Source organism: Python bivittatus, unplaced genomic scaffold, assembly GCF_059951505.1.
Source record: "Python bivittatus isolate LINGU-HERP-01145 unplaced genomic scaffold, Pbiv_v1 ctg000480_np1212, whole genome shotgun sequence".
Classification (NCBI taxonomy): domain Eukaryota; kingdom Metazoa; phylum Chordata; class Lepidosauria; order Squamata; family Pythonidae; genus Python; species Python bivittatus.
Genome location: NW_028277075.1, coordinates 60,683,030 through 60,700,683, shown reverse-complemented (window position 1 = coordinate 60,700,683; position 17,654 = coordinate 60,683,030). Strand labels below are relative to the sequence as shown.

The 17,654-nt window shown below is 37.5% G+C and overlaps 1 protein-coding gene across 3 annotated transcripts in view; it reads left to right on the top strand.

The window, feature by feature from the left end:
- KCNQ1 (potassium voltage-gated channel subfamily Q member 1) overlaps window positions 1–17,654 on the top strand; it is a 382,970-nt gene that overhangs the window by 130,037 nt on the left and 235,279 nt on the right. For all 3 annotated transcript variants that reach the window (XM_025176966.2, XM_025176962.2, XM_088146049.1), the window contains one exon: window positions 3,964–4,084. In XM_025176966.2, the coding sequence (XP_025032734.1) occupies window positions 3,964–4,084 (121 nt within the window). The remainder of the gene's footprint in view (window positions 1–3,963; window positions 4,085–17,654) is intronic.

The following is a 17,654-nucleotide window of genomic DNA, read 5'->3' as shown; positions in this document are numbered from 1 at the left end:
ATGAGGGGAAAGGATGGAAGATCTTTTTACCTATTTCTTCTTCCTCCTCCATTCCCTTCACCACCTATAAATTAATTCAGGGACTCCCTGAACTGCTGGAAGAAGGAATGTGCAAGTATCTTTTCCTCCACTTTTCCTCAGAAGATTACCACGTGGGCAGAATTACATCTCAGCTCATCAGGATTCAATCCATTGTAAATAGGAATTTGGCATAACTGGCTGGATTGTTTAGAGGGGAGATTAATTTGAAGTCAAGAAGGTGACACATGAACAGAAGGTTAGAAGCAAGTGAATACATGGAAGTTCCTATTTTCATTTAGAAATCAGTAGAAATAAAAGGCAGTGGTACATTTTTGTACTCGACACTTTCTCTGGGTCTAGAATAGATTCTACCAATCTATTTTGACAGAACATCTGTCTAAAAATGTAGGGACTTCCTTTCCTTTAGAATATCTTTCTAAAAATGTAGGAGCTCCATTTTAATAAGGCAGTTTCCTCTCTCCCTCACATACCTGTTTTCATCATGGGTCCAATAAAATGTTCTTCTCAGTTGTTTAGAACATCAAGAAAATAAAAGAGATGAATTAGAAAAGCATTAAATTATACTTGGTAACATGGGTGAGTAACTTGTGGCCCATGCATTGCATATGACATTTTGCCATGATCAGTTCAAACTCCTTGTAAGAGCAACCTGTTCCTTTCTTGCAGCTTCTTCCTTGAGAAGAAAGCTACAAGGGTGTCCGAGGCTGGAGGTCCAATCTTCCTTGTCTTTTGGCTATGTCTCTATGCACTGCATATTTCAGCCTAGGTGCTTCTGATGGATTACCTCTGAGAAAGGATATCCCTTGATAGAAAAAAGATTGCTTACGTTTGCTTAGGGCCACATTAAAACACTTATAGTATTTTATCTTCGTAGGCCCACATTGTGATAATAATCCAGGTGGTGAGGGTAATAACAGTATTCCCTGGACCTATATTCATTAGTAACTTACTGTCAAACACCAAAAACATCTGTCAGGCTATCCCACCTCCTTTACATGGAAGATCTGAAGCTGTATGGAAAAATACCATCTGAAATGGAATCGCTGCTCAACACAGTCCAAATATACAGCCAAGATATTGCAATGGAGTTTGGACTGGACAAATGTGCCACCCTTGCCATCAACAGGGGAAAAACAGTGAAAACTGAAGGAATCAAGATGCCCAGTGGAAGTAACATCAAGAGTCTGGAAGATCACTACAAATACCTGGGCATCCTTCAGGCTGACAACATCAAGCACACTGAAGTCAAGAAGAAGGTTAATAGTGAATACATCAGAAGAGTGAAGAAGATTTTAAAGTCCAAACTGAGTGGCAGAAATACCATCAAAGTGATTAACACCTGGCATATCCAGTCATTAGATATACAGCTGGAATAGTGAACTCGACTCATGCTGAACTAGAATCCCTGGATAGGGAAACCAGAAAAATAATGACAATGAATCAAGCCCTTCATCCACAGACTCTACTTACCAAGGAGCATAGGTGGGCGTGGAATGTTACAAGTACAGCAGACAGTTGAAGAAAAAAAGAGGGGACATTGGAAGAATATCTGAAGGACAGTGAAGAAGATGCACTGAAGCTAGTACACCATGAAGGCTTACTGAATACCAAAGAAACCAAACTGATCTATAAGAAAGACCAAATGAAGAATAGAAAAGAGACATGGCAAGGAAAAGTATTACATGGCTAGTGCACAAAAAAAAACTAGCAGACAAAGCAGATAACAACAAGATCTGGCAGTGGCTAAAAGCAGGAAAGAGACAGGCTAATTCTGGCTGCACAAGATCAAGTCTTAAGAACAAATGCATACAAAGCCAGAATTGAGAAGACAGCAACAGACAGCAAATGTCGCCTCTGCAAAGAAGCTGAAGAAACAGTGGACAATCTAGTTAGCTGCTGCTGGAAGATCGCACAGACTGACAACAAACAGCAGCATGACAAAGTAGCAACAATGGTGCAATGGAATATCTGCAAGAAATACCATTTGCCTGCATGCAAGAACTGGTGGGACCACAAAACAGACAAAATAATAGAAAATGAAAAAGCTAAAGTACTCTGGGACTTTAGAATTCAAACAGACAAACACCTGCCACTTAACAATTGTTGATAAAAAAGACAAAAAAAATCTGGATAGCAGACATTGCAATATGTGGAGACAGCAGAATAGAAGAGAAAGAACTGGAGAAAATCACAAAAAATAAAGACCTGCAAATAGAAGTAGAACGACTGTGGCAAAAGAAAGCAAAGATAGTACCAATAGTTATAGACACCTTAGGTGCAATCCCAAAACATCTGGAGCACCACTTGAAGACCATCAGCATTGACAAAATCAACCTCAGTCAATTGCAAAAGGCTGCTTTACTTGGAACAGCTTATATCCTGCAACAATACCTTTAACACCACTGAACCATCAAACAACAGCATCTGCCTATCCTAGGTCCTTGGGAAGGACTCGATAGATGGATAAAAATGCCAAAGCCAGTCTAAACATCTGGCTGATTGTGTGACCAACCATAATAAGAATAGTCATTTTTAGTAAGAATGATCAATTTGATCATATCAGCAGTATAAAAATAGCAAATTGTGCAAATTGGCTCTAATCATACTGTCAGATCTCTTTGATTCAGAAATATCAGACTGATTTGAACCTTTGAATCAATTCAGATATCAAAATTGACTTGTTTCAAATTGTAGAATTTGAATGTATAGACCAGGTCAATTTATCTTATTCAGTTTGGATAAAAAGTTGTTCTATGCATACACAAAAGACCTTTTTATCATCCAAATAAAATAGATTAATTGATTCAATTCAGTTTATTAGTTTGGTGTATCAGATCATCAAGATGTAATTGAACAGATAGTTTTGTAGAGATCAAATGCAAACTGGAGTTGTGTCTAAATATATATTTTTTCCATTATAATGCACTTTGATACAGTAGTTCTTACCATCTGAACATAAAACCAAAGAGAAACTGTGTCATAATTCCTGTATAAGGGAATGAAAGTTGAATTGATGCATGATACGCTGTTACTAATTTGGTCACCAGTTCTGTTTAGTTCTTAGGACAAGGAGCACCTGTGAGGTTCTCCATTTCAATTTATGGATTTTGACAGGGTTAAAATAGAGGATAGAGCAGAGTCTAGCCAGTCCTCTTATATAAAAGATGGCTTCCCCTTTTTGTGGGAAAAGTCCTAAAGCATTTTCCAGGACTCTCTATACAGTCCTGATTGGTGTATGTGTATGTATGAATGTATATATGTCATGTATATGTAGTGTATGTATGTATATGCATATGAATGTATATGTGTGTGTATGTATGTATGTGTGTGTATATAAATACACACATACACACACACACCAATATTCCAGGTAGAAATTCAAAACTCTATGCTTTTTTTTTTGTATGGTAATACCCACTATTGTTGAAGCAAAATATATATGTTTTCATTATAGTTCTTTGCTTTTGCTTAATATAAAGAGTCCTCTTGCATCTAAATCCCAAAGCACCATTTTCTATATTACAACAGAAAAAAATCTCCTGAGTAATTTTCTATAGTTTACAAGGACAGACATTTTATACCATAATTCCAAAGCAAAAACAACCATTAAAAAACCCTCATGCTCTCCTTTTCTTTGTATGCACCTCGTCAGGTGTACCATTTGCTTCATATTTTATTTTATTTATTTATTTAAGCAATTTATGTGGCCGCCCAACTCACTCACGGTGACTCCGGGAGGCTTACAAGAATAAAAATCTCAAATACAAAACTCACATTACAAAACACATATTATAACCTGACATTTGATTCTGCCTTTTAACTATTTTCTCTACATTATCTGTTCAGATATTTAAAAGCTTTTAAAATGTTTTGTAGCCCTTAGATATAGATAACCTTTACTTGCATGTTTTTCTTCCACAGTTAAAAGGAACTCGCCATTTTTAGAGGCACATACAGGAACATTCATTAGAACAAACAGCTTTGCTGATGAACTTGACCTGGAGGGTGAGACGTTGCTGACTCCAATAACTCACATCTCACAGTAAGTCACAGAATTCTGAATATCATTAACCTCAGACAAGAGCGCAGGCCAGAAGGAGATAAACTGTAATTGTAGAACAAGCTTGTGTAGAATTATCCCAGGTAGGGCCATTCTGCCTGTGGAACAAGCTTGATTTTATCATTGCATCCTTGCATATCCAGCAACTTCTGCAAAATGTCCTTCAGGATATTCTTTTTATATGAAGGTAATGCTTTGGATAGACAAAGCAAAAACAAACTGTATGTAGATGGAACTGCTTTCTGATGAATCACATGTAACGTTGAACATGCACTGCTGCTGTCTCACGTGGACAAAGTAGTTAAATGAAAGTCTGAAATTATGCTTTTTCAGACATCAGCATACATCAGTTTTGTAGTATGCTGTATTCAGAATCCCTTGGCCAACGATTTTGTCCTTTGTGGCATACAGCTTTATACAGGTTTCATTAATCTGTTGAGAGAGGAAACAATTGGAATTGACTGGAGATCACAATGGTTAGATGAATAAGGGGAACAGATATAGAAACTTGCCTTAGATGTGATCAGTGAAGATCCTGCTCAACTTTTAATGAAAGTCTCCAGGCTGCATTTGGCTAAACTGTCCTCTCTTACGCTTTCTGATTGATCTTACTAACATCATAAATATATTCTTAGACACTGAAAATATTACCATCGATTAACTGCCTGCCTATCCGTATATGAATAGAAAAATGCAGACCTTGCATAGATTACACATTTTGAAATATAATAAACACAGAAATGGTTGCTGATCACAAAATTCTGCATGGTGAAAGTCTTTCAGTTGTCATGAGCAACAGCAATAGCACAGTTCCAAAGAACTTGATAAAGAATGCTTTTTCATGGTCTGGTCTGAATATTCTTTCATTTAATTCTAATTCTTGTCCTGCTAAACTTCTGAAAACCAATAGCATTTCAAACTTAACAAGTTGCTTTCTTCTACAACACTTTATGGAAGCATTCTAGAGTGCGTCATGTTATATACCTGAAACATCAGCTCAACCTGTATAAACCGGTTCACATGTCAAAGTCAGATCAAATGCAGCTTTGTGCAGCTTGATCCATGCTATATAAAAGATGCATCACCCTGAATAATATTTTATAGGCCGGCTACATACCACCATAACTCTTGGTAGAAAATGAAGGGCTTTGCAGCTGGTAAGAATAATGTGCTGTTGAATTTTGGACTGCAACACTGCATATAAATTAATATGCCCCATGGGCCTTGGAAATGAGCATGTATGAAAGAAACTGATTCCGTAACCACAAAGGCGTGCATAAGAGCTGCTGTGCGGATTGGAGGGATGTGCTTGGCCAAGAGTATCAGCAAACAGGTTTCACCTGAGAGCATAAAATTACTTCCCTTTGACAGGCAATATAAATCAACTGGCAACAATATTGGTTACCTACTGTACCATTAGGAAACTTGCCTGGTATAAGTCAGATTAAGGAATGTGTTTAAAGTATCTGTTTCCACTTAGTTTGAAAGGATGGAGAAACTTCTGCAGCTCAAGCTTGTCAGTGTCGTTGCAAGTACATCAAGAGTATCCCGGGAAATAAGGAACAGTGAGCTGGCAGCAGCCTTGTGAAAATGTCACAATTCAAGGGGTCTCCAGAGTCCCTCTAGCTTAAACGTGGGTGTATTTATTAAGCACATGTGCTGCATACTTGGAAATGTGAAACCAGAAGAACATATGACATGAGCCAATAAAAGACTAGTAGTCCAAATCTGCCACAATTTGTGACTGTGTATTATCTGGAATGTGGTCCCAAGGAGAGGCCTTTGTATATACCAATATGCCTGTATTTACTTTCTGGCCTCAGGTAGGTGCAACAATTGTTGCTTAGATCTGTGAAATTTACTGAAGAAGTTAAGTTGCTATATTTTGCCCCAGAATATTTTCCCCAGTTCCCTGGGTTGCATTACAGAGTGCAGGAATTTGCATTTTGTTGTACTGATTCACCATGAATTAAAAATGTCGTACTCTTCTGTCCCAACACTCCTGTACGTGAGAATCCTTGGGACACACAGTGAGGACAGAATGGAGTTGTTGTTTCTTCCTTGGAGGTAAAGAGGAATAATGACAGCATCCCACTCTCTTAGCCAGAGATACAACATGACAGATGGTTAGCCTAGACTGAGTTTTGTCTCACAGCAGTCTCAGTGGCTAAGATGTTTCCACTAATGTCATGCTGAAATCTGCCTGGCATTTTTCACAAGTTTACTTTTCCTGCAAAAGACACATTTGTTTTTCTTCCTTAGTCTCAGAAGCTTGAAAATTTCTTTCAAACATCTCTTAGTGGAATTTTTGAGCTTCAGTTATTGGTGGAAGTGATACAATAGTATTGTGCTACTGCTTGTATTGTGGTTTTCTATTATGCAGCTTTTCATAACTGAAACTTCCTTATCAGCCCACACTTCCCAATCTGAGAAAAGCTTTATGGGAGGTGTTCCTTATAAAGTTTTCCCTTGGGATCTAACCAAAGCATGGGAAACTAGGAAAGCTGCAAGCTGCTGGAAAGATGATTGTATAGTAAAAGATAGATCATTGATATATATACGTTCACTGCTCTGCACGTAAACTGCAAGAATAACATGATTTTTCCTCTTAAAAGCAAATTCTATTTCAGCAAAATATAGGAGAAGTGATTGGGGGAAAAATTGCACTACTTGAATGCTCTTATCTGCTCTGAGGCTCCTGTCCCATACAGAGATTTTGAGGTGCCAGCAAAGATTCCCCCATTCAGTAAAATCAGAGGAAGTAAAAAAAGATCTAATATTCTGTGCCCCTGCATCAGATAATCCCCCAGAATACTGATCATTTCCAAAGCAGCTGGGGCCTCCAGCATGGGAAACAAACAACATAAATAGGAAATAAAAGTCATTATTTCTCCTTTCATACATTCTTCTTAAAATTCCTAAGGGACAAAATATATTCTTCAGGTATACAAATATGTATGAATGTATTTAAACTAGGAAAGAAGAACAAGTAATTTTTCCTAATAATCCTCAAATGCCAAAAATCTAGTAGCATATGTGAGTACTAGAGCTTCAGGAAACACGAGAGAGAGATCCCTCTCTTTAGCACATCTCGCCACTTGTATTTTCCCTGGTCCATTATCTCCGCACTAAATTTGCTTTGTTTAGTGGAAGTGAAAACATGGGCATTGCTAGGGAGAAAATGATGAAATATTCACAATGTCATCATGCAAAGGCTTATGTACTTTCATCAGGTGTTGCAACACAAGTATGTAATGACGGCATTTACACTGCACATGGAATCATTTTGGAATTGTTGGGATTTGTTGCAATGTGACTGAGTGGAATGTGTCATGCTATACTGCAAGTGGGGAATCCTATTTTGAATGCCTCTACAAAATAAATCCAATAAATAAATAATTATGGTTAGACTGGTAAAGTGTGGCTTAGAATCCCCCTCCAGACATGCTAGATTTCAGTCTGTGATGAGGGTGATTTTATTTGTTTTATTTACACAGGCAATCATTCAAGGAGTCTATTCTCATAATTCAGCCTCATAATTCAGAAAACAAACTTTTCTGTTTGAAAGCAAAAGATGTGAGTTAAATGCTCCCACTGAAAGAGGGTAGCGTTGTCTGTCATATGTTTTTCACAGCCCTCTCTCATTGTTAGTTGCAGAAATGATGCATCTTTGGATAATAGAACATACATATTTTATGCATACCTACTGACCTTGCCTAGGCTCAGAAGCTAAACATGGTCGCTAGAGACCATCAGAGAAATCTAGGGCTGTAGTCTAGAACGAGGAATTAAAAAACATCACAAAATAAGTCACTGGCAACCCATTTCTGTAGTGTTGCCCCCCAAAAATATGGTTGTGTCCATGACAACACCAGGAATTTTGCTGAAATTGTGGGTATATTTTTACCTTTTGCTATTTTTAAATTTTCAAATGAAGTAGATTTAGGGGAGGTAGATTTGTAATGACAGATTGATTTCTTATATGGATTGGGGACTGGTTGTCTATGAGACTGCCTCCTCCAAGTGGAATATCTTTGTCCGAGATGCGAGTGCAGAGGCTGTACTATATAATAAAAGTCTCCATCCCTCATGAGATGTTATGTTTTTATATTTTCAGCTTGGGTGTGTGCCTTTATTAGTCTATTAAGTAGTTTGATAATGATGCCAGCAGGGCTTGTAAGCTGCTTAGATTCACTTGAAAGGAGTAGCACAGAATGCGTTACTATTGCACTATTACACCTTTATTGGTATTTAAATATCAGCAGGCTGTCTGTCACCTCTGTTATTTTGAGACGGTGCCTGAGTTTAAAAGGTACATGGTGCCCACAGCAAACATTTGTACTTATCTGTGTGGTGGGATCCTTGTTTGCACTGACTGGATGGCTCATATTGTAAATGATTCTTGCTTTTATCTTCCTCTCTTATTTCTAAAGGTCCTTGTAAAGTCTGTGTAAATATGGCTTATTCACTTTCAAGTGGTCAGATATAATGAATGACCTGCTGTCACCAGCACTCAGTTTACATTGCAGCTAACAACATTTAAATTGTGATTTGAACACAGACAACTTTATCATTCGGTGGCCGTGCGGATTTGCAACTATGAAGCAGGCAGGCATCTAGCCAAATGTCATGCAGGAGGAAGTGACAAACATTCCCATCATACGTTCAGATTCTTTAAGGACAAGTTTTATCCCCTTTTTTGTTAAGCAGTTAGATTTTGGCTGCAGGATGGTATTTCATCCATAATTTTAGACATAGGGAAAATATGAAACAATGTTCTTTAAAGACTAATCACGTATATTAGTTCCCTAAACCCACCGCTGTGGCCTTATGTGTCCTTTTTTAATCTATGATACAATTAATAGGAGGAAAATTACTTCATCTATAAAGAAGGAAGGAAGGAAGGAGGCTATAGAAACATATACATAAACATAAAGATGGGAAAACTGTGCCCAAAATGGAATACAGTAAAAGATACCTTAAAAAGAGTATTTGCTGAAATGTGGATGAGGACGCCCTCATAATTAGGAATCCAGAACATGGTTCACATTAGGAACTATAATTGAAACTTTACTATACAATTAAGTTCATTTTATTAATTATTTATTCTAGGATCAATACTGAAACTGATATTGTTGTATCAGTGCAGCAGATATCTAATTTTTATAAATGCTGTTTTCTGAATTCACAAAGCACCTTTACAAAGTAACTGAATTATGTTTCCTTATTATATATGTGATGCACTCAAACAATAAAAATAGACTTTGCAGTAACATTTATATGTGAATGTTCCACTTCTTTTAAGTAGTAAACACAGCTGCTTCTTTCCAAGTGTCGATTAATATTATGCCTTATGTTTTCTAAATAATAGTCTGGTTTTTTTTATTGGTGTTAGTGAAAGTAGTACCCAGGTGCTTACTTATTCAGAAGTGCTGGGTTCATCCAATACAAATGTAAGAAGCAGCTGTCTCTGTTCTGAAATATCAGCTTATTTTGGACATCATAAAAAGTTTGGGAGGAGAGATAAGAAGAGGCATAAAATTTTGTATTTATTTATTTGAGTTATATTGTAATCAGTAGATTTGGCTTTTCTGTTATGCGAGAAATGGCTTTTGGCTGTGATGTACAGAGTATTTGGCTTAAAGTACTACATTTATTATGTTAGCAAGTGGGAACTACATGAAGTGTTATGCAAGCTGACTTCTGCTTGATCAACAGGACTGCCCTCTGCCTTTCTCCTCCCCCACCCCAAATCAACTCTGTGAATACCCCAAACCATCTGGAACATATTTGGGCCACAGGAGGGATGCATAAGGAGGGAGACCAATTCTACCAGTGGATTTTGCTCCACTGACAGATGATCAACACTAGTAACCAATAGGTAATTTGCTCAGTGATGTCATTTTGTTTAAATGAAAGCTCAGGTTTAAAATTAGAATTCAAAAGAAATATTTAAAATGCTTTGGCCATGTTTCTCCAGTGGTGTGTTTCAAAAGTGCATCCATACAGAGACAGACAAGGGGGGTGGGGGGACTGGATTCAGACATTGTCACAATTTTAATCATGGCTTGTTGACTAAACCAGAATTGATTGTGTTCACACATCAGGCTAAATCCAAGCCAAACAAACCACATTGTGTCTTAGCATTGGAGTATATGCAACTTCTGTCAGCTCAAAGGGCATACTAGCCTATGCACAGCCTGTTGAGAACCATGCTCCCAAGGCAGACAGAGCAGTGACCCAAATTTTAGTTAGGGTTCTGTGATTTATGAAGCAAAACACATATAATGAAGGGCTAATCCTTTTGGCCCCTTATATTGTAGGAGTTAGTGGGCCTCCTTGCTGAGCATGCTGTAAAATCCAGACTCTCTGTGTGTGTTTCTCTCACTGTAGGCTTGGATTGATCCTCCTTTGGAATAACTAAGAAAGCAATTCCAGTTGTGCACTGATTTGCCTGTATTCCAAAGCTGGAGAGTCATACTTTTTCACTTAACTGCACATGATTTATCTGGTTTCAAAGGTGTTCATTGTAGTCTTTTATATAACAGTATAAAATGCAAGGATTATAGGAGAATTCAGATGTATAATTTGTTAGGGTTGGGTTGCTATATTTCATGAATACATTATGGAGTCAGGTTTGCTTATCCAGGTCAGGCAAGAAAGTTACACAGCGTGTTTCTCAAAATGAGTTTTTCATTTGGAATTCCTTCCTCCCTGAACTGATGGGAATGAGCAAATCACTACAAAGAGCTGTTGCTCCCTTGGCCATAAGTAGCTAAGTCTTAATTGCAGTTAAAGAAGAAGAGTCAGTGAAGGGTAATAAAGCTTTGGTGATTTTAGCTATTATTTTGAAACCATCTGTTTTTCATTTTAGAAATCTGAACCAGTCTTTCCCATATCAAAATTAAGCACACAGTTAAATATTATTATTGGTAAGCATTTTATCCATAACATCTGCTGTAATGGAGTTAGCTCTTTATTAAAATAATTATTATTCTGGCCACAATTACTTAGTGGATTGAAGGCCTGATGTTACTTCTGATATAGGTTATCTATGGACATTTATAATGAAATACTGGTTTTCCTTTGTTGAAACTGTTGTGTGAAACTTTATATACATTTATACATGCATAGGAGAAGACTGTGTGTGTGTAATGGCAGCAGGTACAGCAACCAGCCTTAGAATTGACATTGAAGTGGTAGATAGATTCTGCCTTTTAGGATCAACTATAAATAGTGAAGGAACCAACAGTCAAGAAAAATACCACAGACTAGCACTTGGTAGGCTAGCAATAAAGTCACTGGAAAAGATATTTAGATGCCATGCAGTGTCTATATTTACATAGATCAGAATCATGCTGGCAATGGTTTTTTCTGTGACAGTCTGTGGATGTGGAAGTTGGAGTTTAAAGAAGCAGGATAGAAAGAGTATTGATTTTTTTTTTAATTGGAGAACATTCCTGAGAATACCATGGATACCCAAGAAAACAAAGAAATGGATCATAAAACAAATCAATGCAAAGTTTTCACTAAAGGCTGAAATTATGACCAGGCTCAAATTATTCTATTTTGGTGTGATGCAAAGACCCGGTTGTCTTGAGAAGTCCTAATGCTGAGAAAGCTAGAAGAAAAGAGAAGAGGCGATGGATTCAATAACAGCAGCAATAGGTGTACCACTGGGAGACCTGAAAAGCCAGATCAGACTGACCATGATTCTCCTCTTCTGTTAAAGTTATGCCAAATATTGTTGAATTTTCCTGTTTAAAACTGAAGAACATTAGGAGAGTACAAATGTTTGATTTGGTTCATCTGATGTTTATTTTTCTTTAAAAGTGGAAAACTTCTTTAAAACATAGTACATACTTGCTTTTTTGGACTATTTAGGAATTTTTTTAGAGATTGCACATCATAGATTGAGACAGGTTGTAGTATGAAACTGTACACGAGCAACAATTTAAGCTCCTGCCCAGATTATTAAGAAGGAGTCACCTGGGAATGCAGTAGAAATGTTGTGGTCATTGTTTAAAGAGGGTGCTGATCTTAGGAAAAGAGTGGCAAGCAAGGTTACAGAGGAGAATTCCTCTTAGCCCATGCAGAACCACCTGACCTGGGAAACTTCAATGGAGGGTTCAGGCTGATCAATTCTGACCCATGCTGTGGGATTCCCCACAGTCTGCATTGGAGCTGCCTGGTCAAGATACCCCTCAGGATACCCACAACAAGTTTCTCAACTGACTTTTCAGTATATATTGTGGAATTTGCTGGAACTCCTCACCCTTTGAAACCTTTTGGTGTTTGCTAAGGGTCTGTGGTTAGCCTCTTGGATACTCAGTCTGGGATTTTCTACAGCCTATGATGGAGTCACCCAGATTGTGAGATCTTTAGTCAGGACTGCAGGAGAAGGCTTTTCTTGGTGTTCTCCTGCAGCACTCCTGCAGTTTTCCACCATTTTAATGTGTAGAACAGATGAGTAGTTTAAGTCCTGAAATATGCATCTCATCGTTTAACTCAAGAGTACCCCAGAATTTTCCCCAAACCCAGTCCCAATTTCATATGTGATGTGGCCAAATTCATCACTTAGCCCCTCAAGTGATTGCCCACCCCTGTTGTAAAGCATTCTTCCGCCGCCTGCTGCGGAAGTCTTCTAGATATGTATTCCCAGCCAGACTGTTATTCAACACATCCAAGGACTACCAGCTGAGAAAGAAGTGAGTGATCTGTCATGGGGAACATCTTTATGTAACTTACCTTTTCGTTCTTTTCTGCAAAATGTTGAAAAGGGAAATGAAAATGGTACCAGTTAATTGCTTTCTACCCCATCACAACTAGTAAAGAATGTCATACTGAGAATTCCTAAATTAAAAGATTTATCTCAGAAGAATTTCTCATTTAATTTTTACTCTAATAGAGGATCTTTTAAAATCATTATACATGTGTATATGATAACAGAGTTTATAAAATAAAGTACATAAAAACAAAAAACTGGTACACTCCCAAATAATAATAATAATTGTGAGGCATGTTTTTAAATTCCAGCTAAAACAGAAATGGATTTATTTTAACACAAGGGGGCAGTGATGTCATGTAAGAATATTGACTAGTATATAATTAAGTAGTCCTCATCAGATAGATAAATGGGTAGGAACAGGATGGTGAGATAATAATTTGATTTATTCATAAGAGTAGATCCTTAAGGCTCATTAGCCAGCCAAATTTGGACACATTCTTAGTTTAGTGGGAAAGAGTTAGCCATGTTCTTAATTCTCCTGCATATAAGGAAATGATTTTAAATGATTCATCTAGGCAGCTATAAATCTGAATACAAAGGATTCAGATTCAGCTCAAAAGTAAAAATTAAGTTGAGTTTCAGTAGTTGCTGATACAGAGTGTTTGTTTACTTTGGATTAGATATACAGTTGTACACAGAAAGAATCCCTTCTGTTTCCCCATCATTGTTTATCAGCCTTGCACATTTTATTCCTCATAAAATATGAATTTCATGGAATATAGGGAATAAGAGAATTCTAAAACTGCTGTGTGAGCATCAAGTGTGATATGCATGAAGGTAGAAGAGTGTTCCAGTTTTAAAAGGGTTTGATAAATCTGTATGAAGTTCTGTCAGTAGTTACAGCTTTAACTTAAAATTTTACACCACACACCGACGATCAAACCCTTCACTTCATGCATTTCCATTTTATTTAATTTAAGCTTATTTTTATTGTTTATTTGATGGTGATTTAACATTGTATCAATTTATCTTTTTTATGTGTACTCCCCTGAAATACAGTTTTGGGTGAGCTGCAGTTTGTCTATTTTGAAACAGGGTATAGGTAAGTGTGTGTGTTTATATTTTCTGTATAGAGGTTTTGACTGTTAGAGGAACACAGATCAAATTATATTCCCTAAAGCTAAATTCTTAAACTAGCTGGCATTTAATTTAGGAATATATCCAGTTTGTGGAGGCATTGTCTTGCCAAATATTTAATATGCATTATTTGGGCGGGCTCGCCTCTTCTATCTCCTGTAGTGTTTCAGATTCCATAGGGTCATACCTAGGGGCACCTATATTTCTGGGCAACTTACTGGTTCTGCACATTAAGTTATTTTTACTGTACCATTTATGCAAGTTTGCTGTTACAGATTATTTCAGTACTCAGATGATTCAGATGGGTTTACACGTGTGTGTTGTTTGGAACTCCATTTCACCATGATGAAAACAGCTCCACAAATTGCTGGTCTCTTTCTGGGCCCATCTGAAAGGGGCGGTGCTAACTTTTAAAGTAGTCTTCTTCAAATTGGTGTCCTTTGCATGTAAGGATTTTAGTTCCCAGAATTCTCAATAATGCATATGGTGGCTGGCGTAAACTCTCTAAGAATTTATCAGGAGGGTTTTCATTAAGTATCCCCAACTAGTAGTGGCTGTTGGGGAGGCTGTCTTTAGGGAAGGGGCACCTCATCTTAACAACAGGCAGAAGGAAATTTTTTACTCTTCTGGTTTAGTCTGCCAATTGTCTCCTGCTCAGATCTTCCTATTCGCATTGTAAATTTCCCACATGAATCTGTTTTCTAGACCCCGGTTTTCATGATGGCAGCAAAGAATGAACCTATGCAAAGAAAGGCTGAGATTTTGGATACATGTTTTCATGTTTTCGTTATACTTACTTTCTCTGGATAAATAATACAGTGGAGTCCTTGGGGTTCTCTGAGCTTGAATGTTCTCTTGCAAACATTTGCAAGCTACATATATTCTCTTCTATTGGTAAATAATATACAGTGGTACCTCGGGTCATGAACTTAATTCGTTCTGCGACTCTGGTTGCGACCCGAATTGGTCGCGTCCCGAATCAAATTTTCCCATAAGGTTCAATGTAAATAAGGTTAATCCATTCTGAACCATATGTATTTTTTTTTAAACCACAAAAATATGAAACAAAGTACAGTACAGTATGAAGAGAGAGAACGCTAACCTTGCTTGAGGCGACTTCTGGCGTGGAGGACAGGAAGGCGGGTGGGGAGGCGGTTATTGTTTGGAGGGAGAGTCACCCTCGCCTACAGGAAGCCACGACCATGTGTCACAGCAGGGAAAATGGCTGCGGATCCTGTTCGTCACCTGATGCGGAGTTCGCAAATGGAAGCAAAATTTTGCGAATGGTGCTGTTCGTGACCCGAATTGTTTGTGAACAGAAGCGTTCGTGACCCGAGGTACCACTGTAGTTTTAATAATAATTATTATTATTTATTAAATGTATGTGCTGCCCAACTCTGAGCAACTCCAGGAAGTCTCAATTTTCTTTGCAACTGAGAAGAAAACAATTTCATTTTTAAAATAATCTGCTGAGTTTTGGGTTTTACAAAGAAAGGACTGCACCCTAGAGTAATGTATCACCCTCTCTGCAAATTCTGGTTAGATCTTCAGCTGCATTTGCTTGTATTTACAGTTGTACCGGTCTTAGCGTTTTATTATTCCAGCTCAGCCAATAACAATCAGTAAGAAAAGTTCCTGTAAGTGTAAGAAATTGAAGGTTAGCATGTCATATTGCTTAATGAACAACATCATCTCAAAGTTTCCCTTCTTTGAGGATGTGTCATATGGGAAGATGTATCATTCAGCTGCTTCTAAATTTACTAGCTGGAAAAGGAAAAATGATGGGTATGCTGAACTGGCAATTTTGGCTAGGGACTAACCAATATAGGGATACTAACCATTTCTTATTTCTGTCTCCTAATACTAGAGAGACATTTAGCATTCAGAACCAATAAATACCATCAATTTGGGTGAAGGACAGTCCAGTCACGGTAGAAGGCCTGTTGGTCAAGATTACTAGTAATCTAGTGCAGATAAACAGGAGGCATAGCCCCCTAAATAGCGGCTTGCAACTTGGGGATACGTTTGGATTTGATTTTTCACTAGATGCCCATGTTGTTGTGCCTACCCTGTGGAAACCTATCCCCCTGCAGATCAGATTGGCCCCACCTTGTTGGGCTTTTGCAAGGCCTTGGAGACATGGCTGTTTTCTAAGTTTGTGGGTCAGATAGTCAGAGCCAGTAAGAAGTTTATGATAATTGTGGTTCGATTGTTTTTTTAACCTTGGTTGCGGTTATGTGTTTTATATTCACTGCAGGTTGTGTTTTAAACTGTTGTTAGCTGCTCAGAGTTACCATGGTGAGATGGGCAGCCATAGAAATTGAATAAAATTGAATAAATAAAATAATGTATTGGTGCTGATTTGGAATATATTTCACCAGTTTCCACTGGTGTGCCAACTGTGCCCTTTCACAGAGAAAATGGATCTAGCTTCCATCAATCATGTCATAATAAACTTTTGGATTAGGTTACTGTTACTTACTTTGCCCTTGAAAATAATTTCAGAACTTAATTTGGTTCAAAATGCAGAGCTCTGACTAGATCACATCCTATTAACTCAACTTTTTGCCATCTACACTAATGCAAGGCTTAATTCAAGGCAATTGTTATGACTTTTGAAACTCTAAATATTGAATGGTGGTTGTATCTCAAGAAATGTCTCCTTCCTTGTGAGTGTGTCCATACACTATGTTCTCTCTCAAGGAACTTTTTTCTGTTCTAATATTAATTAAAATGACAAAAATTATCAAACTGGTAACTGTTTCTTCAGTTTCCAGAGAGAACAAATTCATTTTGTGCTGAATATTATGACTTATTATTATTCAACTTCTTTTTGCTATTTGTCCCCTTGTTCTAATATATTTGTAAGTAAGAATATCAGTTTTATGAAGAGATTTAATTCTAAGCATTAGGACATTTTTTTCCAGAATCTGTTCCGTGTCTGTGTGTGCATGTGCACACACATGCAAATGCTGGGCACATGCTCATTTATAATCTTCATTGGACAATGCATTTGTTCTCCTCGACAGTTGAATAAGAACAGAAAAGACCTTTTGAAAAATGTGTTCCTGTCAATTGGATCATTGTGCCTTCCTCTGCATCTGTATTGAGCAGAATCCCTCTTGGACTATAACTTCTAGGAAGGAGAAGGATAACTGACTAGATTCACATGTCAAGCATTGTCTCACATTTCAAGCATTGTTGTCTCGTAAGATAGCATTTGTTACAAAGACTACTAGGAAGTGAAACTCAGGAACAAAAGGGATTAATGTTTTGTTTTATGCTATAAAAAGTAACTTCCTTTTTCAGTGTGAGAATACATACTGGATAAAAAGAGTGCTTGGGGAAGGGCCCTCCATCAAGTGACAGATTATTACATTTACACCACAGCAAGCGGGCGACTACATTAATATGAGATACAGGTAGATTGATGCAATCATGAATTGCTGCAAATCAGGATATATGCTGTGGCTTATTCAGTACTGGCTGTTAGTTGCATGAACCGTGTTGCTGCAGAAGTGCATTAAATGTCTCATAAATAGTACAATTTTAAAAAACCACACACCTCTAGAAAAAATGCCCATAAGTTGAGTTCAGCTCCTGGTAATGACATGCAGTTTTCTTGGTAGCAAATGTAGACATGGTATGTCATTACTTTCTTCTGGGATTTTTTTTTTTTTTTAACTT